At 43.5% G+C, this 26,317-nt stretch overlaps 1 protein-coding gene across 1 annotated transcript in view; it reads left to right on the forward strand.

Annotated features, from left to right (window-relative positions):
* Window positions 1–26,317, forward strand: part of LOC143825613 (protein eyes shut homolog) — a 392,680-nt gene that overhangs the window by 103,576 nt on the left and 262,787 nt on the right. Inside the window, exons 2-3 of the mRNA XM_077313795.1 lie at window positions 18,449–19,336; window positions 22,748–22,861. Of these exons, the coding sequence (XP_077169910.1) occupies window positions 18,577–19,336; window positions 22,748–22,861 (874 nt within the window). The 5' untranslated portion in view covers window positions 18,449–18,576. The remainder of the gene's footprint in view (window positions 1–18,448; window positions 19,337–22,747; window positions 22,862–26,317) is intronic.

Genomic DNA, 26,317 nt, shown 5'->3' on the forward strand with positions numbered 1-26,317 from the left:
ACACACACACAGAGCGCTCTTCCCCCCACCCCCCGCCCGCGATCTCCCATGCTCCGATGGCCCTTGCACCCACACACACACACACACACACACACACACACACACCACTCTTCCCCTCCCACCCCACCTCCCTCCCGTGATCCCCCTGCACCCTGACGGCCCTTGCACCGAAGCACGCACACACGCACACACATACACCGCTCTTCCCCTCCCACCCCACCTCGCTCCCAGGATCCCCCTGCGCTCCGACGGCCCTTGCACCCAAGCATGCACACACGCACACACACACACATACACAGAGCGCTCTTCCCCCCACCCCCGCCCGTGATCTCCCGTGCTCCGATGGCCCTTGCACCCACCCACCCACCCACACACACACACACACACACACACACACACACACACACCACTCTTCCCCTCCCACCCCACCTTGCTCCCACGATCCCCCTGCGCTCTGACAGCCCTTGCACCCACACACACACACACACACACACACTGCTCTTCCCCTCCCACCCCACCTCCCTCCCGTGATCCCCCTGCACCCTGACGGCCCTTGCACCCAAACACGCACACACGCACACCCATACACCGCTCTTCCCCTCCCACCCCACCTCGCTCCCAGGATCCCCCTGCGCTCCGATGGTCTTTTCACCCAAGTACGCACACACGCACACACACACACATACACAGAGTGCTCTTCCCCCCACCCCCCGCCCGTGATCTCCCATGCTCCGATGGCCCTTGCACCCACACACACACACACACCACTCTTCCCCTCCCACCCCACCTTGCTCCCACGATCCCCCTGCGCTGTGACAGCCCTTGCACCCACCCACACACACACACACACACACACTGCTCTTCCCCTCCCACCCCACCTCCCTCCCGTGATCCCCCTGCGCTCCGACGGCCCTTGCACCCAAGCACGCACGCACACACGCACACACATACACCGCTCTTCCCCTCCCACCCCACCTCGCTCCCAGGATCCCCCCTGCGCTCCAATGGCCCTTGCACCCGCACACGCACACACACACATCTCCCCCCGCCCTCTTGACCACTGGCCCTGTCGCACACACCCCTGCCCCATCCCAATCCACCTACCTCACTGCCTGCCTGCCTGCCTGCCTGCCTGCCTGCCTGCCTGCCTGCCTGCCTGCCTGCCTTCCTTCCTTCCTTCCTTCCTTCCTTCCTTCCTTCCTTCCTTCCTTCCTTCCTTCCTTCCTTCCTTCCTTCCTTCCTTCCTTCCTTCTGACTTAGTTACTTACTCTCTTCATCTCCTTCCTGTCTCTTTGTCTCTCCTTCTCACTTGCTTCCTGTCTTCCCGCCTTACTTCCTCCCTCACTTCCTTTTCTTCTCCCTTCTCTCCATCCCTTCCACCACCTCTTCCCCTCTTTTCTCCCTCCCATTCCTAGCGCCCGCTGTATTTTACTTACAGCAGTGTTAATTTCTAGTATTGCATAAATCTACAAGGGCTCCTTTTATCATTTTCAAGTTTCCCAATGTATTTCTCCATATTTCACAATTTTCTGCAAACCTGCAATCTTTTCAGGTTTGTAGAAAGAACTGTCTTTCCCATTGACAGCTTTAGTCATATTTAAGTATCCAAAGATTTTGTTGGATTTTGCTATTAGTAATTAGTTTGAGAGGTATTGCATATACATCTGATTGCACTCTTTCTCATTTGAAATACTGCTGGTACTAATTTCTCCTAATTGTTGCCAGTCATTTACTGAGAATGCTCATTTTAACTTTAGGACAAACCAAGTAGCCTTCATGTTTCCTTTTACTTTCACAGACTTTGTTCCGGGTCCTTTGAGATCACGCTTATTCTGCAGAGAGTCTGACAGCCTTCCTTGTACATAGATAAGCTGCCATATGAGACGCTAACATTTGTTTTCTGGTTTGTAATTACAGTAAGGTCAGCTTTTGACAATCTGATAAGCAGCTCCAAGTTGTCCTTGATCGAGAACGGGGTAACAGCTCCATCATGCCATTAGAATATGGAGTTAGAATTTGTTTGAACTTAGCAGCTCATCTTCCCAGTTCGTTATTTTCAGTGTGCTTGAATGTAAAAAGAATATCAAAACGCACCCAAGCAAACAAAATTAACTACCGTATTTGCCGGCGTATAAGGCGACTGGGCGTATAAGACGACCCCCCAACATTACCAGTCAAAATATAGAGTTTGCCGCCTCTGTGAGCCCAGTGGGGAGGGGAGCTGCCGCCGCCTGCCGCCCGCAGCCCGCAGCCCGCAGCCTGCCGTGAGCCCAGTGGGGGGGAGCCGCTCGCCCAGTGGGGGGGGAGCTACCGCCGCTCGCCGCCGCCGCTTGCCGAGTGGGGGGGGAGCTACCGCCGCTCGCCGCCGCCGCTCGCCCAGTGGGGGGGGGAGCTGCCGCCGCCCGCCCCCCGATCCTGACTGAAGTGCACCTGGCGTATAAGACAGCCCCCCCACTTGGAGGCATGTTTTTGAGAGGGAAAAAGCCGTCTTATACGCCAGCAAATACGGTATCTTCTCTGCGGCCTCATTAGAAAAACAACAACCCTTTCCACGAAGCATAACTCCATTGATAAAATCCATACATCCAAGCCATTCATGTTTTGTATATAGCGGGACAGCTAGCATTGCTGGCATACCTTTAAAATGGATACAAAACCCCCCACAAAAAACGAGGAAGAATGAACGTACGCACAAAATAAAGGTGATCAAGATGAACATGAAAGTCTCCCTCGTGGCTAAGCAAGCCTCAGTCAATGTTGAGATTGACTTTAATGTGCACTGTAAAGTACTGCTTTTGAATCAAATGACATTTAAAACCCTTGCCTTTTAGAGAGCATAGGAAAATGTCACCCAAATGTGCAGGGCTTTTTTGTTAAACTGAATAATTCCAGAAGAGTGCTTATGTGAACTATAGCAACACAATGGCAAAAAAGTTGTAGCATTGAGAGTCTTGTACATTCGATTGGCATCTGTATTGTGTCTTCAGGCTTGGATGCACCCACTAAACCCATAGAGGCAATCTGCTGAACATTACTCTCTGGTTCTACCACTGTATATGTGAGTGCAACTTGTTTCTTTTAGAAGAGGTCATAATCAGTAAAATTGGCTGTATTTATCTATGCATTGTATATCCCTTCCAGCTATAATATTCTCACCTTTTAATTTTGTTTATTCTAATCTTTACTGGAGAGATCACTGTAATTTTACCTCCATGACTGCACTGCTTTACCTGCATATGAAAGAATTTAATCACAAAAAATGTGGTTTACTTCGTTCTTTTATTCCACTTAAAATATGATGGGTCAGTTCAATGTGCAAGCCTGAAGTGCAGAATTCTGTCTTGAATCTCAATGTAAAATTTTCTTTACCCACCTTAATGTGTAAGGGAGTTTAAAACAAGAATACTATAGCATTTTAAACCTTTCATTGATTGGTCAAGGAAATGAATTGAGGGAATCCTTCACAATGTACTTTTGTAGGCCTGCCATCATATCTTTCTCTTGGCTTATAAAAGTAATTCTTAGACACCTATTTATCAGGCTCCCTCCATAACTGTATTTTATACATATAAAATGCCAGGTATATCGAGAGTTGCTTTGTAAATGGCAACATTGTAAGAACAGCATCTTGCATTGAGGAATGAAAGGGAAATGCACTGTCACGGATTGCCCCTGAGACAATTCTGACATAAAGTTTCACCTTTAAAACAGATGTTTCAGGTTTTCCCAAGGAACAGAACTTGAAGAACTACTGAAGGCCTACTACTAGAATAATCCATATTGCTTTGGTCCCAGAAAGGTTTAAGATATTAAAAGTTATCATCCACATAATTACTTTGCCTTTTTGCCTCTGACCAGCACTAATCTAGCTGTGAGAACAGTTAATCTGGTTAGCTGTCCTCAGAGGATTTTTAAAATATAAAATTATTGCTTATTAGTTCATTAGTGGGAAAAAGGAAATTACTTTTTCAAAAAAAGTATTATATAGTTGATCTAGACAGATCAGTAATCTAATTTTACAGTAGGGCAGATTCATGTGTTTCTTGCCCTTTATACTTGTGTCTTGTAAATTCTTCAAATCCCAAGACAGAGATTTTCATCAGGCAAAAGCGACACTACTATTTTATATGTCAGTTCATGTGAACAGGAGACCATTGCTACTGTTTCCCTATCACCCTATGATGTATCCATATGGCTAGGAATAGCAGAACCCAGCCTATATAGCCCAGGCAAGCCTGATCTTGGAAGCTAAGCAAGGTCAGTCCTGGCTACCACTTGGAAGGGTGACCTTCAAAAAATACCAGGATAGGGTCATGGGGGAAGGCAATGGCAAACCACCTTGGAACATTGCTTGCTATCTTAAGCACATGCTGTATGGAAAATAAATAAATAAATGGAATAGTCAGCAGGATTTAAGTGACTTGGTGCCATTAAACAGAGCATTTTAATAATGTGCTGCATTCTGAAACAAATAGCAGTTTCCTGGCAGACATTTAATCCCCAAGGCTTAATTTTGCCAACATTTATTTTAATGGTTCAGATATGAAAAAATGTGTCTTTTTGTTGACTTACTCATCACCTGAACTACTAGATTTTCAGTTCCTACCCAGACAGAGGACTCCCTATAGTGCTTCCATGCTGCAACTGAACTCTTTTTATCATGTTATGCTGTGTAATGTTTTATTATTTAGAATTTTCTTTAAAAAAATGAACCTTGGGCTCTGCAAGAACACTACTTTGATTTAATGGTTGAGGTGCAGGTACTGAAGAACCATGCTGGGCAAAGTTCAGCTTTAAAACTGTCCACCAGTATATTAGATGTATTGGGACTCTGTGGGGAAGATTTATATGGTGGGTATACTTGAGTTTCTTTTCAAAAGTTGTTTTTGGGTACGAAATCTCATTCATACACTTCCAGACATGTGTAATCTGTTTTTTGTTGGGTTAGCTGTGCCAGAGAGATTTCCAGTGATAGTGCAATAATGGGTCATGTTTGCCATGGTAATATTTTATATAGCTTGCATTTCAGCCATTCAGTGGTCTCAGTGGTCTAGTTCTCAACATTACTGAGTCTGAGCTTTTTGTGCAATGCTCATTGGTATTGCCGCAGTTTTTTATTTTTATAGTAGACAGAATGCTTTGTAATTTTAAAGAAACCAGGTATGGCACGGTCACAGGTTTCAAAGTTAGGTCAAGCCAAAAATAAACCAGAATATGAATATGCAGCAGGGGACAAGGTGCCCCTCTCTCACATAGAATGTGGATATTAATAGATGCATTTTCCTTGACCATGTACTGAATAATGCAGATCTTCCTCTTTATTTAGAGCTGATCTCACTCCCTGATCGGCTCAACTCATTTTCAGGTTATTTATTTATTTCATAATGCACCATACACATTACACAGTGTACCACTTTTGATTTAATAAGCTCAACTTGTAGGCCTCATAGAGACTATCCTGCTAGATTTGTTCTCCAGAACATCAGTAGTTTTGCATGTTAGAACTTTTGCTAAATATGAGCCTCAAAAGAACATAAGACAACACAAGAAAAGAGATAGTGTCAAGCCCACACCTTCTGCTGAAGCCTCAGATGCCATAGCCAGCACAGGTGCACTACCTGGGCAAAGCACTTTCCCAGCACCACCTGGAGACCCTGCTAGTGATGGTTATGTTGGGGATTGGGGTCAGCCCGATTTTCCAGATGATGAGCACCCTGGTCCCAGCTAGGTTGGCCTACAGCATCCCAGCCTGGTCCCAGCCTTATTGGCCAACAGCATCGAAACCCATAAGGCAGGCCTCATTTAGCCCAAATTCAAATTTATTTTAATACAGCATTGCGGCCAGATAAAACAGATAGCGAGAAAAAACATTTCAGAGTAGAAAATTGCAAAATCAGGGAGACAGTACAAAATTTAAAATATATAAAATTGTATAATTGACGTGCAGGAGTGGTAGCAATGGCAATGTCATGCAAATCTGACAGCTCTCAGAAGATCAACTTGGCTGTCAGCATGCTGTCAGTCCCGATGGGGTCCAGCTGAAATTCCTTCCTCAGATAAGGAGGCCCAACTGCAAGCTCTCTAGTTGAAGGCTACTCCGCCCAGCATTGGTGTACTTTAGGAGAGGCTTGAGGCAAGCTTCTCCTTGGGTGTAACATGTATGTTCCCTGCCCATCTTCCAAGACACTCAGTTTTCTGGTTTGCTACGATGCTACGTCTTGATTTCGTTCCCGGCTCCTGACCTCAGCTTGTTCCTCAACTTCATTCTGGCTCTTGACTCCAATCTGGCTTTCGACTCTTCTCCCCAGCTAATCGACCACAGTACAATTTGGAACTCTCTCTGGCAAATGACCCCTGCTTGACTTCTACTCTTGTCCCCTCCCTGCCACCACTCTCCTGCCACACTCGCTCAGCTTTAGAGCCTTTGGACTGGACTTGGACTCTGACTTTGTTTCTTTCTGTGGAGGGTGTAATTAATCAGTAACCAGTGTGTGGCCCGGCACAGATGGGTTGATTATAGCCAACCTGTTTAGCCTGTATTGGTACTCTGTGTTGCCTGCCAGGCTGACACCTGAAATGGCAGTATGGTTGCTAGATCCCCTGCTAGGGTTCCTTGTTGGTGGGCCTTACCTTCCTCACTGATCAGCTGACAGGCAGAGGGGATTTATTCTGAAAAAGGAGATGCATTCAAATGCAGCAATGTGTTTACATCACTGTCCACATGACGCCAAAGCAACATCTTCACACCTAGGTCATTGGGGCAAAACTCATTTGAACAAAAACTCTACTGTAGAAACCAAATTTATGACAGCGTTTTTTGCACAAATGCCAGAGCATCAGCCTGTCACTTCTAAGTCACATCGTTAGTAAAATGGATATGTCGATGTATTCCGGGTATATGGTATCTGAGCTGCCATTTACCTTGGAGGCCAGGGAGCTGGCTTGAGATGAAGCAGCAATGGAATATGTTATGGTTATATTTCAAAGTTGTGTTATGGTTATGGTTAATTGTCACAGCTGTGGTGCAATGCACGACTGGAGCCCATTGGCATGGGGTCCGGTTTGTGTGCCAGACTCCCTGGGGTTTGGAGGCCCCATTAAGTGACCAGCAGAAAACCAGCATGGCTTACACAGTTGGGAGGCCAGGGGCTTGTTACCAAGTGGCTGTGGGAAGCTAAATGAGGTGGGCGCCCTTTGCCCCCCCGACCAGGCCGCTTCTTGGTTAATGGAATCCAGAAGGCAAGGGATCTGCTCACCCAGCTGGGAATGCAGCAGGTCTCAGGGCACCTCTGGACCTTATGATTGAGCAGCTGGATGGCTGATGGAGTCGGGCTCCATATCGTGCTAGTCCAACCCTCCAATGAGTGGGCTAAACTAAAGCTGTGGCCATTTTAACACCAGCTCTGTGTTGCATCTTATTACAGCCAAAAACTGCTCTCCTGCTAGTCAATCATCTTTAACATCATTCTATACTTAGAAATGCAGTGGGCTTACTCATATACTGGCTGTAGGGAAATTCTTCCATTGTTTTGGGAGGACGGTTGCATTTCTGTATAGGAAGATATTGTTATTTCCTGTTGACTTCACTCACTTGTGCTAATCACTGCTGTGCCAGATTTTTAAATCAATACACTTAATTTTAAATACACTTGGAAGAAATGCATAAGCATGCAATTAAAAGAATGTGGGCGTTTAAAATGCACCACAATAGTCTCTGCACACAAGAAGCCCAGGAAGAAGGGTCAATTTACATAATTGCTTCTTACACATTATCCTGGGATGCCTGTGTGGGAACCCAGAAGCTTCCTTGTACGATTCTTATAACCAACTGCTGATTCTACTGCTGCGCTAGCACCATGATGAGGGTTTCTGAGCAATTTCTATGATAATATATTTCCCTCTGTGGTACAAATGTTATCACTTGTTTTGCTGATTTCATTATTCCATTCAGAAACACATTATATTATTAAACAATACTTAGCAAGGCACATTAGATTTGCCTGCTGCCGCCGGTGTTGCCTTGGCTTTCAAGCTGCTCATCTTAGGATTCTGAGACACTGCTCTTCATGCAAATGTTTTGTGATTTTAGAAGAAGATAGTACGCCTTTCATTTTCCTAAGCAAAAGAAGTGTATATTTCCCACACCTATCACCTACATTACATAAGCATAAAGAATTTTTTTTTCAGTTTAAGTTTCCATTTGAAGCATTAAACGTCAGAGCTACATTTCTGTATAGCAGGATGAGAGCTATAACAGAATAATAAAATAACATTTCCCATGAATTTGCCAGTAATTTTTTAGTGAAGGAAAAGCTGGTGCAGTGGTTTCGTGATATATATGTTGACTGATGAGCATTTAAGCATGATGACAGTGCAACACAGATAGATGCTATATATTAGGCATCCCATAACTTGATATTCTGGATCCAGTGACTATGAGTCTGATATTTTATCACTCTTTGGTTGTATTTCATTCATTCACTCATTCATTCATTCAATTTATAAACCACCCCTCACTATGATGTCTTGGGGTACATAGAACAGTAAAAGATCAAAAGTACATTGAAGGCATTTGTAACTAGAATAACAGGCAAAACAGCAAAATTTAGGAACATATGGAACATCAGTGTGTTGCCTGGTAGGGATGGGACTAGGTTGTAGGGAGACCCCAGCTTTGGCTTTAACCATATGCCTGGCAGAAGAGCCCTGTTTTGCAGGCTCTATGGAACTGCTTGAGCTTTAAAATAGCCTTGATTTTGTTGGGGACCTCATTCCACCAGGTTGGGGCCCTGGTTCTGTTCGAGGCCAGGCAAACTTATTTGGGGCCATGGATCACCACCTTGTTGGAATGAATGGAGTGTGTCACTCTTTGGGGAGTATAGGGAAGCAGACAGTCCTTAAGGTATGAAGGACCTGGACTACATAAGAGCCAGTTTGGTGTAGTGGTTAGGAGTGCAGACTTCTAATCTGGCATGCCAGGTTCGATTCTGCGCTCCCCCACAAGCAACCAGCTGGGTGACCTTGGGCTCGCCACGGCACTGATAAAGCTGTTCTGACCGGGCAGTGATATCAGCACTCTCTCAGCCTCACCCACCCCACAGGGTGTCTGTTGTGGGGAGAGGAATGGGAAGGCGACTGTAAGCCGCTTTGAGCCTCCTTCGGGTAGGGAAAAGCGGCATATAAGAACCAACTCTTCTTCTTCTTCTTCTTCTTCTTGAGGGTGAGTAGAAGCACCTTAAACCTGATCCAGTATTCAACTGGTAGCCAGTGCAGCTGCTGGAAGATTGGGGTGCTGTCAGCTCTCCATGATGTTCAGGTGGGGACCTGGGCAGCTGCGTTATGGACCAATTAGCTGTGTTACTTTTGTGACTTGAGCTTCCATACTGAACGAAGCATCAAGGATCATGTCCAGGTTCCTGATGGATTGTTCAGTTTTCAGTTGCACACTGTTTAGGCTAGGGAGGTATGCTTCCTGGTTTGACCCTTTCCCACCTATCCAAAGGACCTTTGCTTCTGAGGGGTTGAGCTTCATGTGGCTCCATTGAAACCATCCTGCTACAGCCTCCAGCCATCTGGCCAAGGAATCAGAGGGGCTGTCAGGTTGATTGTCCATCAGGAGATAGAGCTGGGAATCATCAGTGTACTGGTAACAACCCAGGCCATAATTTCTGACCAACTGGGTGGTCAGCATGAAGATCTTAAATAGAGTTGGGGAGAGAATAGCTCCCTGCAGGACAATTGGTTCTCCACAATTGCCACTCTTTCTCCTCAACTACACATTATCCTGCAATGTGGAGAACTGTGTTCTATTTAAACTTTTCAAGCTCCTTTCCTAGATGTTTAATTGTTCTTTTTCTTGCAACTGACTCATACACATGCAAAGAGGTACACTCCACCATCAAGAAATTCCAGTAGTCTTTAAAAACATTAGACTTTCTTGAAATGTCTCTATTCTTTCACCAAGAAATACCCGACCACCAAATCAGGATGTGAAACCCACTGGAGTGTCAGTGTGGAATGTCAGAACAACATTTCTTATTTACTGATTAAATATATATCCTACATTTTGGCTACCAAGGGGGGGGGGATAACAATTAAAGTAGCATTTCAAATCACATAATTCTATCAATTAATTGTGAGTTTCTCACCTTGTCTCTACTTTTAAAGCACAGATCATCCAGTTATGTCACTGGGGGATTCCCTCTCCCCAGGTACAGCATTTCAGGGTCTTTTGGGGCTGGATGAGAAAAGGGAGTTGTACTCTGTACATGAGAGTGTTCAATTGGATCTAAGTCAGTGGTTCCCTTGAAATTTCTAGATGCCAGATTCCAGCAACAGCTAAATTACAGAATATGGATCTTCTTTAGTATTAGTGGCCATAAAACATAAACTCCCTTAATCATATTATGTGTGGGGCATCAGGAAAAAGAAAATACAAGAGTAGACCCTGAACAAACTTAAACACTCTGCTGACTTTTCTTGCTTCATCTCTTGCACTGATGTGCAAAATAGATCATTTAATATGAAGATGCTTTATCAGGTTTCAGCACAATCCACCACGGGAAGGGGGGAACCTCTACAAAATGCTCAGACTCTACTGGGGTAGATTGATTTCAGTGGAGTTTTTGCAGGGTGGTCAAACTTAATCTTGTGAAGGCAGGCCTGGAATCTGAAAGTAATTTGAGAGATTCTACTCAAAGCTGAAATATTTTAATGTCTTTGAGATGCCCCCTCATATAATTGAGTTTTGCTTTCTAATTATATTTTGCACTTCTGCAAAGAAGCACTAGCTATGTACTAGATTTCCAGCTACTTTTTAATTCATAAGCACATTTTGTTTAATGCATTGTATCAGCTGACTTCCATAATACAAAGCAATATGCTGAACCCTCTATGGGGTTTAAATATGATCTTAAGGCAGTTACAATTACTTTTGGGGAAGATGAATGATCTTTTACGTTTTTATATCTCAGAATGGCAATACAGCTACTTTTCCGTCTGTGAAATCCAGTTTTAACAAGACAAAATTTTTGCTCATTAGGATATTTGATGCTGAACACCAGGGACTTAATAATTCTCTGGGCCTAGCTAAACTGCTCTTGGAACTATTTCAAAGTCATTGTCTTTAAATGATTATCCATCCTTGCTGCTTGTTGTATGAACAGAAGAATTAATTTATGAAAAACAGGTGCAGTTCTCCAATTCAGAAATAAAGAATTGTGGTATACAATACTTCTCAGGTTTTGTAAATCCTAGCCCATTTCTAACTTCTAAGGCTGCCAGCTTGTCAAGTCTAGTAGGACTAGGAAATTCGACCCAGTAAATACAATTAGGTGACCCACCCAAATATTTTACATGCTTCGATAAAGAAAACCAGGAGAAAAGCTTGCATACTTCCAGATTATATTCCTAAATGTATTATAAAATCAGAAGCTTCGTGGCTTCCTATAGCTGTCAGTTATGTCCATATGGATATTATATGCCAAATAATTTAACAGAAGTCAATTTTTGTTAATCTCCATTGTTATATCAAAAATCACTTGCAGTTTCTGACTTATATTAATATTTGAGACTTTAGTGTTGTTCTGGAAAGTGATGTCTGGAATTAATGGAGACGAGAGAAAAGGGAGAGAAGGAAATGTACTTGATATGTGAGCGTTTTTTTTTCTCCTCCCAATTTGCTATGTTGCATGTTGGGGACACATACTACTATGTAGGGTTGCTGGGTCCCTCCTGGCACTTAGCAAAGGATGGGAGGACTCATTGGGAGCAACAGGAAGGCCCATCTAACATACATCGATGTATACATTCTGGGTATATGGCAAACACCAGGACCAGATATTATGTGAACCCCCATAGCCAGTAGTTGAAAGTCCATTCAATTGCGGGTGGGGTGTCCTACTTCTTGTTTCACTTTTTACCTGATTCGTGGCCCTTAGCTTGACCGTTGACCAAAGCAAAAATATCCATATAACATCCTTCAAGGGCTTTCTTCCTAAGTTCTCTAGGCAGATGCAACCCGGGGGGAGGCATCCGTATTGGTACACCACCCTCAGGGTTCTCCTCTGCTTCTTATCTATCCTCCTCTGCTTCTTCTCCATTCTTATCTATCCCCTCCTCATCTAATAACTGCTGTGCCTCCTTGCATCTTTTATGAAGCCATGCAGGATATCCATGAACATAGACTCTTTCCATCTAGTACTAACCATCCCATATATCATCATCAACTTCATCCTCAGAGGAGGACTCACCTGAAGATGAGCTGCTATGTGCAGCACACCCGCACTTGTGCCTTTTCTTCTTTTGATGCCTCACATGCCGTATAATCTAAACTTTCTTCTTCAGTGCCCGAATCAGTTGAGCTAGAAGTATAGTCTGCCACCTTATGAGATCTATGTTGTGCAAATTGAGCCCCAGCTTGTGAGTAGCCCTCCCAGTAAGCGGCATTGTCTGCCCTGAGGGTTGCTGTGGCCTTCCTGCAGCCAAGCCACCCTTTCCAACCCAGTTTCAAGCTCGCCTTGCTGTCTCCCAGCATTCTGTCACCTACATCGGCCAGCAGAGCACCCTCTGCTTCCCTTGGGGCTTGGACTCCTGTAATTGACCTCTTGGATGCCCTCCTTCCCCTTGCTGGGGCGTGCCCACAGTTTGAAGGCCTACCTTGCCTGGGGGCCTGTGCTTCCTCCCTTCTTTCACAGATGTCTGCCAGGGAACTGTCGAAGGATAGAGTTTCCAGAGAGCTGGCTTCACACCCATGCCTGGGCCTCATGCCCACTGGGCCTGCTCTGCCCCACTATGGGACCTCACCCCCAACCTACCCTGGGCTTACTGTCCCTCTGCTATACTCCAGGTTGCTGGCCCTGGTCCCCCATGAGGCCTGCAAAAGCACTCTGCCACTGGTTCCCCTGAAAGCCTCCACCCACTCTTGGATCTGCCCATCACCCTATGGCAACTGCCACAGTCCAGATCTCCTGGGGCCACACCACGCTCGTCTGTACTCCCTGCCATGGTCCTTGAGGTGGGTCCCCACCCTCTGGAGTCTCCCTTGCAGAGGAGGCTCTACCACTCCTCCCCACTCCCTGAGATCATCTGCATGGCATTCTGCCATCTCCCTCTCATCCCTTGTTTTTTAAATAATAAATGGGGAGGGGTGAGGTACTCCATGTCCCACCTCCCATGGCAAACCGAGCCCCACACACCCACCACTCAATGGGAGGGGTAGGAGGGGAGAAAACCCCAACGAGCCCCGAGATTGTGACTCCATGGTTCTTGTCTGCTGCCCAGGCAGCCAAACGCTGCCGCAATCTCCTGGTCTCTCCAGCTCACATTGGGTCTTCAGCATCTCCAGGACAGCAAAGCTGTACCCATGGCTGCCAGGGATGGAGACGCTTATCCTGAGCATGTGGTACCTTAAATAAGTACCTCCTGCCCTGCCCTCTGTCCTGCCGAATACATGGTGCATTGGCTGCATATGCCCAGATCTCTAAGCAGCCGCCACATCTTCTGGCTGGCTTGCCCATCCACTGCATCAATTGGTGTTTGAGGAAAGTCCCAGCCACACATTCACAGGGGTAGTGGCACAATTCCACAATTCCTGAAAAAGGGAACTCCTCCACTAGGCCTTTGCTAGAGTCTGACTAACCCAACAACATCAACTGGTCCCCCTCAGACACTCCCCCACATATGACCTGAACCAGCCTGACATCCGTGGAAGCTTTGTCTAAGTTGTTGTTCTTATTATATTATTGTTAAAAAAAGCCATTGAAATTCTGTTAATTTAGAACCACTGTTGGATTATTGTTGATATGTTATTATGTTATTTCATGACTGTGTTAAATGGTTAGACTGTTCTGTGTGTCACTCTTGCAATGTTTTATGTGAACCACCCTGTATGGGAGGGCAGTATAAAAATCTAATAATAAACAAACAAACAAATAAATAAATGTATGTGTACTGGATACAGGTGTACCTAGAGGATGTGTATACCTGCTGACTGCACTTATACTACATTGTTTACAATAGTCCCACATAACTGTGTATTCATATATTAAGAAGTGTAACAGTACTTTTCCACATTTTCAAACCAAAACACATCAAAAGATGTAAACAACAATACAGGCAATGAAACTATATTTATTAAACCAGAAGTACTAGTAAAATTAATTAACATGTTATCCTACACAGAGTTATAACTTTCTCTGCCATTGACTCCAGTGAACTTAGAAGGGTTAGGACTACATTGTTAATTGCTACAGCCTTCTTGAACTAAATGGTTTGCATCCCTATTTCATCACCTATGGACTGTGTTAAAACTAACTTCCTGCACATAAAAGTGCTAGCACTTAAAGGACAGGTTGGAAAATCACATTTTAAAACCATTAAAATCCTCCCTCCCAAACACATGTCATTAAATAAAACTACAGTTAAAATGTATACAGAACATTAAAACAGCAATTAAAATATTGATTAAGAAAGAGGGATCATTGAGGGAATGCCAAATGAAACACAAACAAAAAGAAGGTTCACCCACTGACAGAACCAGCAACAGAACAGGATAGACAGATATAAGCAAATATTTTAGTACTAGAATTAAAGCTTGTTGTAGCTGTAAATAAAAAGGGTGTTAGCATGGGGGGAGGGTGAAGCATCCTGTCTGGAAGTGTGAGTGTCTGTGACTTGTGGAAAGAAAGTAAGAAAGAGAGATATTAAGTAAGAGAGAGATAGAAAGAAGAAGAGACCAATATAGAGAGAAAGCAAGGGAGAGAAAGAGAGAGAATGAAAGAGATAGAAAGAGAGGGGAGAAATAAACAAATAGAGATTAAAAGATGGGGGGGATAGAAGGAGAATGAAAGAGGTAGAGAAAGACACAGAGAGATAGAAGGAGAGATTGAGAAAGAGATAGAAAGGCGAGAGAGAAAAGAGAAAGAATTGGAGATTAAAAGGAAAAGGCTGATAGAGATGGAAAGAAATGGAGAGAGCAAGAAAGAGTAAAAAATGCGCACAAGAGAGAAAGAAATATAGAGGTAAAAGAGAGAGGGAGGCTTATTTCGAAAAGGGCCATCGTGGCTGCTCGAAGGCTCAGTGGGATTTTGGAAAGGGGAAGGATGACCAGAGTTTGCACAGCCTCCCAGCCTGAAAAGGCCAGGCAGGTCCTGGGGAGGCTGCTGCAGGTCTTCTTGGGCAGGGGGGGAGTGAAGGAAGGAACTCAGTTCCTCCCCTCTCAACTGGTAGCCCTCTGGAAGCCAGCCTAATATTCCCGCATGCTTTCGGAGAAGTAAAAGAAACCAATCTGGAGCGAAGCAGGGGCTGGGGTCAGTCAAGCATCCCTTGCCCATCTTTCTCCGCCTCTAGGAAACCATCTGCCCCCTCATGGTCACTACCCAGTGGCATCTCAATGATCTCTGGAGGTGAAAGGTAACCCCTGCGTTGGCACCCATTGAGTAGAACTTAGGACGCCACCAGGGCAGTGCCACGTGTGTTCACCCGAGGGTACCGTTGGCTGGAGAGTCAAGTCATTTGCCACAGATGACAGGGGCTGGTTCTGGGGCAGGAGGGGAGGCACTGGGTGGAGAGCACACAGGGGTAGGCAGCTGGAAGCCAGCCATCCTCCCACTGGAGCTGTTGGGTGGTGGCACTTTGCATGTCTGGCAAGGGGAGAAGTGATGGGGTGGGCCCCCCTTCCCACAGAAAGAATGCTTGAACCATGGTGTGGGTGCCACTCTGCAGCAGTGGCGCCAGTAGCAGCAGGAACAGCACTGGGTTTACCGGCCAGGCATGTGCACGCCGTGCAGACAAAAGCAAGCAGGAGGCAAGGGGCTGGCTGGGAAGAAGAGGTGGCCTGCCACATAACACACACACACACACACAGAGGTAGAGAAAAATGCGTGGCTGGCTGGTATAGATCCATCTAGAAGGGGCTCGACTGGTGCTGTCTCTGCCACATCCCTTGCTGGGAGTGGTCCACCCTCCCCCAGCAAATGCAAAGGCCACGCCAGGCAGCACACTCGCCCTCCTGCCCCGAGCCATGAAAGGCCTGGTGCGGCCCCCTCGCCCTCCCCCTGTGGCCAGGAAAGGGCTGGTGGCTCTTGTGTGTCCCTGGAAGCATTGGGCATTGGGAGGTAGGCTGCGCCAAGCCCTCAGGGACCCACTGGGAGCCCTGAGTTGAGCTGGCTCCCCTCTGCAAGCTGCTGGGAGCCTTCTCCATGGGAGGCAATGGTCACCTCTTTCCCAGCGATGTACAGGTGCCAAATGGTGGCAACTTGCATCGCTGAGTTTCTGGGGGGTGGGCTTGAGGGGGGTGGGCCAATTATTGGCTCCCAGGACCAGAAGCAGATTCCGGACAGGCCTCGGACAGTCTCCGCCCAGGAAGCAGTTTCCCAAATATTAGATCGAGCCAAGTGTTAAAGATTAAGAGAAATAGTGCTTCAGAACTTGTACTCTGGCAAAAAAGAAGAAGAAGAATCATGAGGGCTTTTGATATATTTAGTTTAAATTATTTGTATACAACACTGCTTCCTTCTTAGCTGTGAAAGTTTCACATATACACCCTGCTTTTAAATGTTGCTTATCCCACTAATTTCATGAAACAGCTGCTTCCCTTTGAGTATTGTTGTCTGTAGTGAATGAAATGAGTATAGTTCCAATTTTCATTTGTCTAAGAATAGTAGCACAGTAAGAATGTTTTGTCTGCCATGGGCTTGAATTTTTCACACTGGCTTCACAGCTAGAAACAGTGATATTCAGTCAAGAAAAAGACACTTTAGCTATAGGTGCTAGATTTAAAAGCCCTTAGTTAAAGACATTAGAGGCTTTTACCACGCATATGCAGGATACAGCAGAGTAGAGGAATCCAGAGAAACAGCAAATATAGCCAAAAAGGAGCTGAGCAAACAAGCAGAAGGATATAACAAATTGAATATGTTGGACAAATGTGGCTATAGAAGAAAGTTGAGGCGAAGGAAAAGTGACAACTTGTGCACTGTCTGTCCTAAATTCATATTCCTCCATATGTAATGAAAATGCTGAGTTATGGCTACAAGCTGGAACTAAACTTGATTGATTTAGCATGGTACACACTATGAATTTTTATGAAAGGTAAAAGGACAAATATTTTAATTCAGTGGTCCCCAACCTTTTTATCACCAGGGACCACTCAACGCCAGGGACCACTCACCGGGGACCACTCAACGCCTTTTACTGAGGCCCGGTGGGGGGGTAGTTTACTCCTCTATTCTCAACCACTGCCCTAACGCTCTCTGATCGCTATGGTAATGTTTAAACATCCCTTCAAAATAAGATACAGACACGCCACAACAATGAACATAAGGAACATTTTATTTTCATGGAAATTTTAACTCATGACAATGACAAATCAATGGGAACCCTAAGCTTGTTTCTCTGCAACGAGATAGTTCCATCTGGGAATGATGGGAGACAATGACACCCAAAGTGTGTTGTAAAGGGCCAGGGGGATGAAGTAAAGGGCCGGGGGGGGGGGAGAAGGCGTCCTTCGGGGCCCACCTCCAATTAGTCAAAGGACCACATGTGGTCCGTGGCCCACAGGTTGGGGATCGCTATTTTAATTGATGAGTCAATTCATTACAGAATCAGTCAACTGTACCCCAAAAGCCCAGGACATCGGTTCAGTTCTTACATGACCATTTGCTTATGTCAATTCATTACAGAATCAGTCACCTGTACTCCAAAAGCCCAGGACATCGGTTCAGTTCTTACATGACCAGTTGCTTATGTGGGTTTTTAAAAACTGTATCTATCCTTGTTACAGGGCATTTGTAGAATGTCTTTAAGTTGGTATGACTTAAAAAACAAACAAAAAAAACCCCAACCTGTACAATACTGCAGTCTTAACAGGACTATATCATATTCACAGATTCTGATGGTACAATAGTGATCTACAGTTTGATATTAATTGCATGAAATAATTCTTCATGTGTTAAATCTGCTGTATGTTAACCAGATTGTTCTTCATGTAGAATTTACCATCAAATTGGGAGGAGGTTTAATAATTTGGGATTGTCCCAGTGATCTAGGTTTAATTGTAACAATAGCATTCAAGGGGAACAAATCTTGTAATGGCATTGGTCAGCAGCTTTTATTTAACATTGGACTATTAACCATACACCCTTCACTTCGGTCCATTTTGCTTCCTTCTGTTCCAACCTATCTGAGGCAGTTACTCTTTTACTTTTTAAGTTAAAAACATTTTACTAAAATGGTATTGGATTATATTCAGAGATTTCCAGGTTAGAAGGAGATGCTCTTTTATTTTTCTTGCTTCTGGGGTTTACTATAGAAACAAAAGTAAAAAACCAACATGGAAGTTTTAGTAGATTCTGATTTGTGTGGATTAATATATGGCTATTTATATAATCATTATTTTCACTTGAATCTGTTATCTAACTCTTCATACCTCTTTTTCCCTGTTTCATAGGCAACAGTACAACGAATCAGAAAAGACAGCAGCCTCTAGTAGGATATACACTGCACATCCTTTGAAACAAGCCGTCCAATTTTCACTACCTGTACAGTTGTGATGAAGTCAGACTCTTTAGCCTAACAATGCTACTAAAACCAGCCATTCTTGTGATAGTACATTTTCTTCAAGGCTGCATTGTGCACGGGCAGACGATTTGCAAAAGACATTCCACGTCAGAATGGAAAACTCAGCCAACAGTACACATAGTGAAGTGGTCTCTGACCCAAACCATCTGTTTCCACACTTACTCAGACTGCTGGAATACTGATTCAGATTTCAAAAGGGACACCGTAGAAATGATCATTCCAACTAATCTTCAGCTTTGTCCTCTGCAACTCCAGCTAGGAGATTCTCTTTTTGTTTCTTCTGAGCCGTCTTTTCAATCATATGGAATGAACCTGGCCAATGTGTCTTTTGAAGAATTTATGAGGTGTCCCCAAAATCTCCCCCAGAAACAGTTAATTTTTGGTTGCAGATTAAGAGGAATGCATCAAATTGACCCAAAGTGGCTTGGGATTGGAACACATTACTTTGTAGAAACTCCAGCTAGAGGTCAATCTTTATGCAATCTAGGGCTTAGACTGAATATAACAGTAAAGCAGCATCTTTGCCAGAAGTCCCCAAGTGCACCCTTTTGCTCTGGACGTGGAAAATGTCTAAGTCATCTCTGGGATGAAGCATATCATTGTTTCTGTAACCAGCCATACACAGGACAATTCTGCCAGCATACTGACTTGTGCTTCAGTAAGCCCTGTTACAACAATGCTTCCTGTATTAGCAGAGGGGAAAAAGAAGAAAATGGCAGAGATTCCTATGAGTGTGTGTGCCCTCCATTGTTTGCAGGTAAGAATTTGAGTAGTTTAGATCTTGTACAGTGATTGCTCAGGAGGAAATAAGAAAAAGTCTGAAGTTAAATATTAAAAAGAGCTCTAGTAATGAATTCCAATAATGGGTATGAGATATGCATCAGTAAAAAATAAACAAAGGTTTGGCTTTACTTTAGCCAAACAAATTCCCCATCATAAAGAAATAACATCTTCTGACATTTTAGGAATACAAAGACATCACACATTTGTAGTCTGAGGGAAGAGATCCAAGCCCTCAGATTTTTCAACTATGGACATGATTCCTCCTCCCATCAAGATAGATAGGATAGATCATCAAAGGTATATGAGTCCCTTTATCACCAGAACTCTCCAAAGAGTTAATGGTAGCATACACCAAGTTAGTTTAATTTTACAATAGGAGACAGAGTAATACAAACTATTACTAATTTTTAAGAATAAATATGAGAGCTACTGGGTAGCCTACCTTTCTCCCGATCAGCCAGATATTCTTTCATAGCATGCAAATTCTCTGACAGTGTCTCCTTTTCTCTCTATTGATTCTTCTCAAAGTCTCATGAGTTCAAATAGAAAGGAACATATTGAAAATAATCTTTAATGAAAAGGATACATTTCTTCAATAGTTTTTTTTTTTTGAGGGGAGGGGGCTTGGGTTTTCAAAAATTGTGATTTATGCCATTTGAAATGCTGCAGCCTCTCCTTGTCCACCCCTTGGCCTATCCAGATGTAGCTGTTCATTCAACTAGATTACTTCTGAGTAGACCTGATTAGGCTTCTTCTCTTCCAATAAAATAAACTAGCCTTGCCATAATGGGAATATGGGGCACACCTTTAAGCTGGATACACTCCTTTCTCCATAACCGAAGCCAGAGGATGGCTGTGGGGGAAGCGTTATTGCCCACCTATTGGCTTCCTTATGGTGCGGTTCTCTCCCTCACACTTTTCAACATCTTTATGCACATTCTGGCCCAGCTGGTACGGAGCTTTGGGCTGAGCTGTCATCAGTATGCTGATGACACCCAGCTGTATCTCCTGATGGACGGCTGCTTGGATCCCCCCCTGGAACTATTTGATTTTTGGAAGTGGTGGCTGGGTGGCTCGAGCAGAGTTGTTTGAAACTCAAACCCTCCAAAATGGAGGTCTTGTGGTTGGGAAGTAGGGGGTGGAGCAGGAAGTGTGTTTGCCCTGCCTGGCAGGGATGCAACTTACCATCGTGTCCCAGGCAAGGAATTTGGGGGTGACCATAGATGCCTCCCTAACTATGGAGGCCTAGGTCAAGAGGGTAGCTGTCCAGGCTTTTCTCCATCTTCGCCAGGCCCAGCTACTAGAGTCCTACCTGTCCCCTGACCACCTAGCCACAGTGATCCAGGTGATGGTCACTTCCAGGCTAGATTTCTGTAACTCGCTCTATGCGGGCCTGCCATTGTCCATGACCCAGAAATTGCAACTGGTACAAACTGCAGCTCCTAGGGCCCTCACAGGAACATCTTGGAGGGCCCATATCCAGCCTGTGCTGAGGCAGCTGTATCGGTTGCCAGTTGCGGCCCAGATCAAGTTCAATGTTTTGGTTTTGACATTCAAGGCCCTTCGTGGTCTGGGCCCCACATATTTGAGGGACCACCTGCTGCCCAATCCTCCCTACAGGGCTTTACATTTTGCAAGTACTGACTTGTTGGTGATTCCCATCCCTAGAGAGGCATACCTGATCTCAACCAGGGCCAGGGCCAGGGCCAGGGCCAGGGCTTTTTTGGTCCTGGCCCCAACCTGATGGAATGAGCTCCCAGGTAAGCTGTGGGCCCTGTGGGAGCTTTCTGCTTTCCCCAGGGCCTGCAAAACGGAGCTCTTCCACTAGGTCTATGGTTGAGGCCAGGGCAGTTAGGAAGATCATGCCCCCCTCCCCTCACAGGGCTAGTGTTAGCACCTGGGTTGATGTCAGCTAGGGCCTCCCTCTTCCTCCCCTATAGTAGGTTATTAGATTGCTGGGCAGGGGGGATCAAGGTATTTTATCTCTTTGTTTGCTATGCTTTTACCATTTTTATTGTATTTGGAATGTCCTTTTAATGGGGGTTAATGGTTTTTTGAGGACTTTGTGTCCCGCCATGAACCATTGGAATGGGAGTAGCGGGATATAAATCACATAATAAAATTAATTAAATAAAAAATAGCTGGACAATAAAATACATTTTTGAACAACTGCAATAAAATTAGTGCCCAGATCTATCTCATAAAAAGTGGCACAAAATTTCTTTTAAAATGAATTGAAAACATGCTGGCACTGAATCTCTCTCTCCCCAGTGCCCATTTCACATGAATTCCTTATAAAAATAGAACTTCATCCAACTTCACCCAGCTCTGGGATTTTTAAACCCACTTCTGTAAGATCTATGCTGAGCATTGTTTGAACCGATAGAGCCCAATACAATGAGAGCTAGATAATAACCATAATCACATTACAAGTGAAACCTAAGCAAACTATAAAGGAAAGGAAAGGAGCCAGTAAGATTATGATTAAGACATTACATGATATATTGTGGACCGAATTCATAGTGTGAATGAGAAAAAATCTCTCATGAGAATGAGAGAAAAAAATTCTCTGAGAGTGTTAAATATTTTTAAAGAAATGGAGGAATTGCTGAAGTGTGAATAACAGTATAGCAACAATTCAAATGACAAGCATAATTATACGGTATTTAGTCCCATATGCTGTAAAAGCACAAGCAATTTATGATTGGTAATTTCCAGTAAGCAGCATGTTTAAGCTGAATTCATCCTCAAACTGTCTTCATTTCCAGGCAGCTGTTACAGCATGCCGGAAAAATAAATATAAGGTGTCTGTTCAAATGTTTGAAGGGTTCCCCTCTCTCATTTTTCGAACATTACCTTTCATGCATTTAGATTATAAAACTAGTTTGCTGGATCCAAGATCTACCTAGTCTGGGATTTTGTTTCCATCTGCGCCAAACTATAAAATTCCCACAAGCTAACATAATGATGAAAACTGTCAGCTATTGCTGCTCCCCTTGCATGTGGTAAATGGGTATTCCATTTAGGTTTAGTTGTTTACATGGTATTTGGCTATGATTAAAGCCATATTTTCGTATTACTGTAATGTTTAATTTGTTCTGTAATTCTGTGGGTACCACCTTATCATTTTGTAATGTACTTAGAGCAGATCATATGTTTTAAGTATACTGGTGATGTCTTTAGCATTTGTGACAGTAGCATGATCTACCCTGGCCACAAGGTGCTGTGAGAAAGCACCCATGGAGGTATGATTAACCATGCTTCTTAATCTTAGCTTAAGTCAATGTGTTCCTTCTGATAGGTACATTTTCGTTATTTCAGATTTGTCAGCTTTGGGGGAGGGAGACTATATTGATTTCTGGTTTTTCTCTTCCAATTTTACAAGGCAGGAACTGTTCAGAAATCATCGGACAATGCCAGCCACATAGTTGCCACCATGGTAACTGCAGCAATGTAACTCCAAATACTCACCAATGCCAATGCAATAAGAATTTTTCAGGTAAGACAAAATTTATATTCTACTTTTCTGCCTCACAGGGGTCACTAGGCAGCCAGTGGTTTAAAACATGCACACAAAAAATCACTTTGTAAAACCACTAAAATTAACCCCAATCCTCCCCCATACAAAACATTAAACAGATAAAAAGCAGAGCTAAAATACATCCAAAGACATAAAAAACAATTAAAACATTGACTAGAAAGGAGAGATCACTGAAAGACTGCCAAACAAAATGTAAAAGCACAACGTAAAAATAAATAAATAAAATCATTTGAAAGAGGGAAAACTGGAATACCAGGGGATACAGCACACTAATCAGTGGAAGAGAAAGGTGGAAGGTACAGCATTGGAGGAATGGTCTCAATGTGGGCAGTGGAGGACAGACCTCTGAGGGGCAGGAAAAGGGAGGAGACAAAAACATTGGTGGTGTCTTTATGCTTTAGAATCAACTTCAGCTTGGTGGCAAAGAAAGAGGGGAAATTGCCAGAAAATCCCTCTTTAAAAATCCGGAGAAACAGCGAATGGAATTTGAACAAAATGTGAAGAATAGAAAATCAACACAGAAGGGAAGAAAAATGTATGCATACCCATTTAGGAAGCAGAGTGAAATGCAGAAGGGGAAAAAACTCAACCAGAATGCACTGAAAAAGTAAAGGCAAACACCAGTGCAAAAAAGCCCATTTTCTAGGGATATTTGATGTGACAAGAAAAGCATGATGGTGATATGGCAGGATTGTAGAATGAAGCAGCATGATGCTTTGCCTAATGCTTTGCCATCTTAACTGGAAGTCCATATCTTTTTAAAATTAATAAAATAACTGTTTTACCCATGGTAATGCTGAAGAAAACTGTACAAAATATAACAGAGCATTGAGATTTGTGTTGCAATTTATTGGTACTATCATAACATGGGGAGATAAGAAAATTCTCTGAATGCATGTTTTCAGTCAGATTTATACTCATGAAATCAACTGTTTATGTGTAAATGAAATAATGTTTAAATGGCAACCATTCAGCTCCATTTTGTGGCAGAGAATATTTAAACCAATAAATTAGTCAGGTAAATAAAAGCAGAGGTGCTACAGAATGGAAATAAGAAGGAAATGGTTGGGGCTGGCTTCTTGCTTTATTGTCTTGATTATTTGGGTCATTATTATGGCCAGGTTATCAGGGAGGGTTTCCTTTAGGTCCTCGGGGAAAGGATCTCTTGACTGACTCCCATCAGATATGGCTTTCTCATGATTAATGGTGGTGTTGTTACACATTGACCAGTTAGGTGTGGCTCCTGACAGTTCCTCATGGCGGGGCAACTCACAAAATCCCCTGACACACACAATGCACCCTGGAATTCTGCATGTATACGCACAACTCCAGGGCTGAAAGGTTCTGCCACATTTTGTAGCAACAGCAACAACAGAGGGGGCAAGTGAAACAGGGATCCTTTCGTAGGATAGCGACATGCTGCTATTCCACCATCATGGGAGTATAGAAACATCCAATTTGGCTCTACAATGCTGTGAAGCCAAATGGGGTGTTTTATGTCCCTGCAGGGACACTGTAGGTAGTGGAAGGAGCCGGACCTTGAAGGCCCAGTTCTTCATTTAGGCACAGGCCTGGCCCAGCTGGGAATTTTATGGCCACCACAGCAAGAAAGGGAACACAAAAAAATCAGCTTTCTCTTGCCATGGGCCATCAGAGGCCCTAAACTGGGCCAGGACCAGGAGGAGGCCCGGATGGTGCCATTATCATGCATAAGTGGGGATTAACCCAGATGTCATACAGGCACTGGCCCGCCCTTCTCTGCCCATGCATAATCAGTCATTCCTTGCATGTCCTCCACTTGACACACTGTCATTTTGGTATCCATTTGGTCCAGATTCCAATTTGATTACTAGGCCTATGTTATGATGTGCAAGTGTACAGGGATCCAAAATGAAGATCCTCTGTGAGTGGGAGTCCCATGGCATTAATATCCACCTGTAGAGAGAGTAAAGTGCCCTTGAAAGGGACAATATCTGATAGGTGTTTGGTTCAAAACTATATTCTTACACATCAGGATTTAGGACTTAACTGTATATCCTGACTTAGTGCCAGTCTTCAGTTCTTGGCCCTCTTGGGTAAGGAGCCTTGCACACCACCCAAGGAGATGAGTCCATAGGATTTGAAGAGGCTACCAGTAATTTTTTTTATATTCAAAATATACGTATTTGTTGATTGCTTCTAGAAGGTAGATTAAATCCCTGCTCCATGCTGATTTATTTGTCCTTCGAGCCTATGTCTCTGACTCAGAAGGTCTTTAGTAATATGAGTAGATTAAGTTTGTGCCTCATCTGGCTTTTAATAGCTGACTGAATCAATTTTGAAAATTTATACATTATTACTATTGAATATCTGTATTTTGACTACTTTTTCATTCTTAGATTTCTGTTTTTTTCCATGAATGCCACAAACACTGATGTCCTTTTGTAAAAAAAAATAATGTTACACTTCTTGATTACAATTCTATGGCTACAAGTTTCATAATATTATTTTCCTATCTACATATAGTGCTATCGCTTATTTACATCAGCATTTCTTTCTAAGCATAGTACTTTTTATGAGATAATGAATGAATGTCCTCAGTAGTTTAAAGTGAACAAGTCTTGGTTGGGTCAAGGTGACAGGTTGGACTTAGTAGCAGGAAGAAACTCTACATATTCTGAGCAGCCTCCAGTTTCAAAGCTCAGAAGTGTTTCCTACTAAATTGTATAATAACTGGAAAAACTAACAATTAAAATAGAGTAATATTACTATCATGGAGACCTGATTGTAAGTCTTGGTAGAAAAATAGAATTGTGACTATTAGTAGTACAAGACATGTACTGAGTAGAAAATTGCCTGGATCTACAGATGACCATGTTGCCTTTATTATTACGTTCCCTTTAGAGCAATGTGATAAAACATAACAACATCAAATACCCAACTGTTACAGTGTCTGGATGTTAAAGGCTGTGTAGAAGAAGTATTTTAGCTTAGTATTTCCATTTAGATAAATGTTTCTTATAAAATGTTCCTAAACAGTTTGATCCTTCAAGTTTAGAGTGGGTTATAAATTTAAATAATTCCCCTGGTTCTAAGCTCAAAGAACACAGAGCTTTTTTTCCCCCTGAAAGAAGAAGCTAGAGTCGCCAAAGAAAGAACATAAACATAATATTGTGCTTGCATTCCCATTTATATTTACACTGTCACAGCAAAATGTGGGAAATGAAAAAGCAAGTAAATTACAGCTTGATATAATTCTAGCAGAATATATATTACCAAAATTGCAACAAGCTGAAATTCCACATCAAACGAACGTTGCAGTACAGTGATTTATTTTTTGCAACTCCTACCCCTTTGATTGCTAAGACATTTGTCCATAAATAAGAGCTTTCTTCCTCACAATCAACATTTTTTCCATGTTCCAAATTATTTTGA

This window comes from Paroedura picta, chromosome 1 (assembly GCF_049243985.1).
Source record: "Paroedura picta isolate Pp20150507F chromosome 1, Ppicta_v3.0, whole genome shotgun sequence".
Taxonomy (NCBI): domain Eukaryota; kingdom Metazoa; phylum Chordata; class Lepidosauria; order Squamata; family Gekkonidae; genus Paroedura; species Paroedura picta.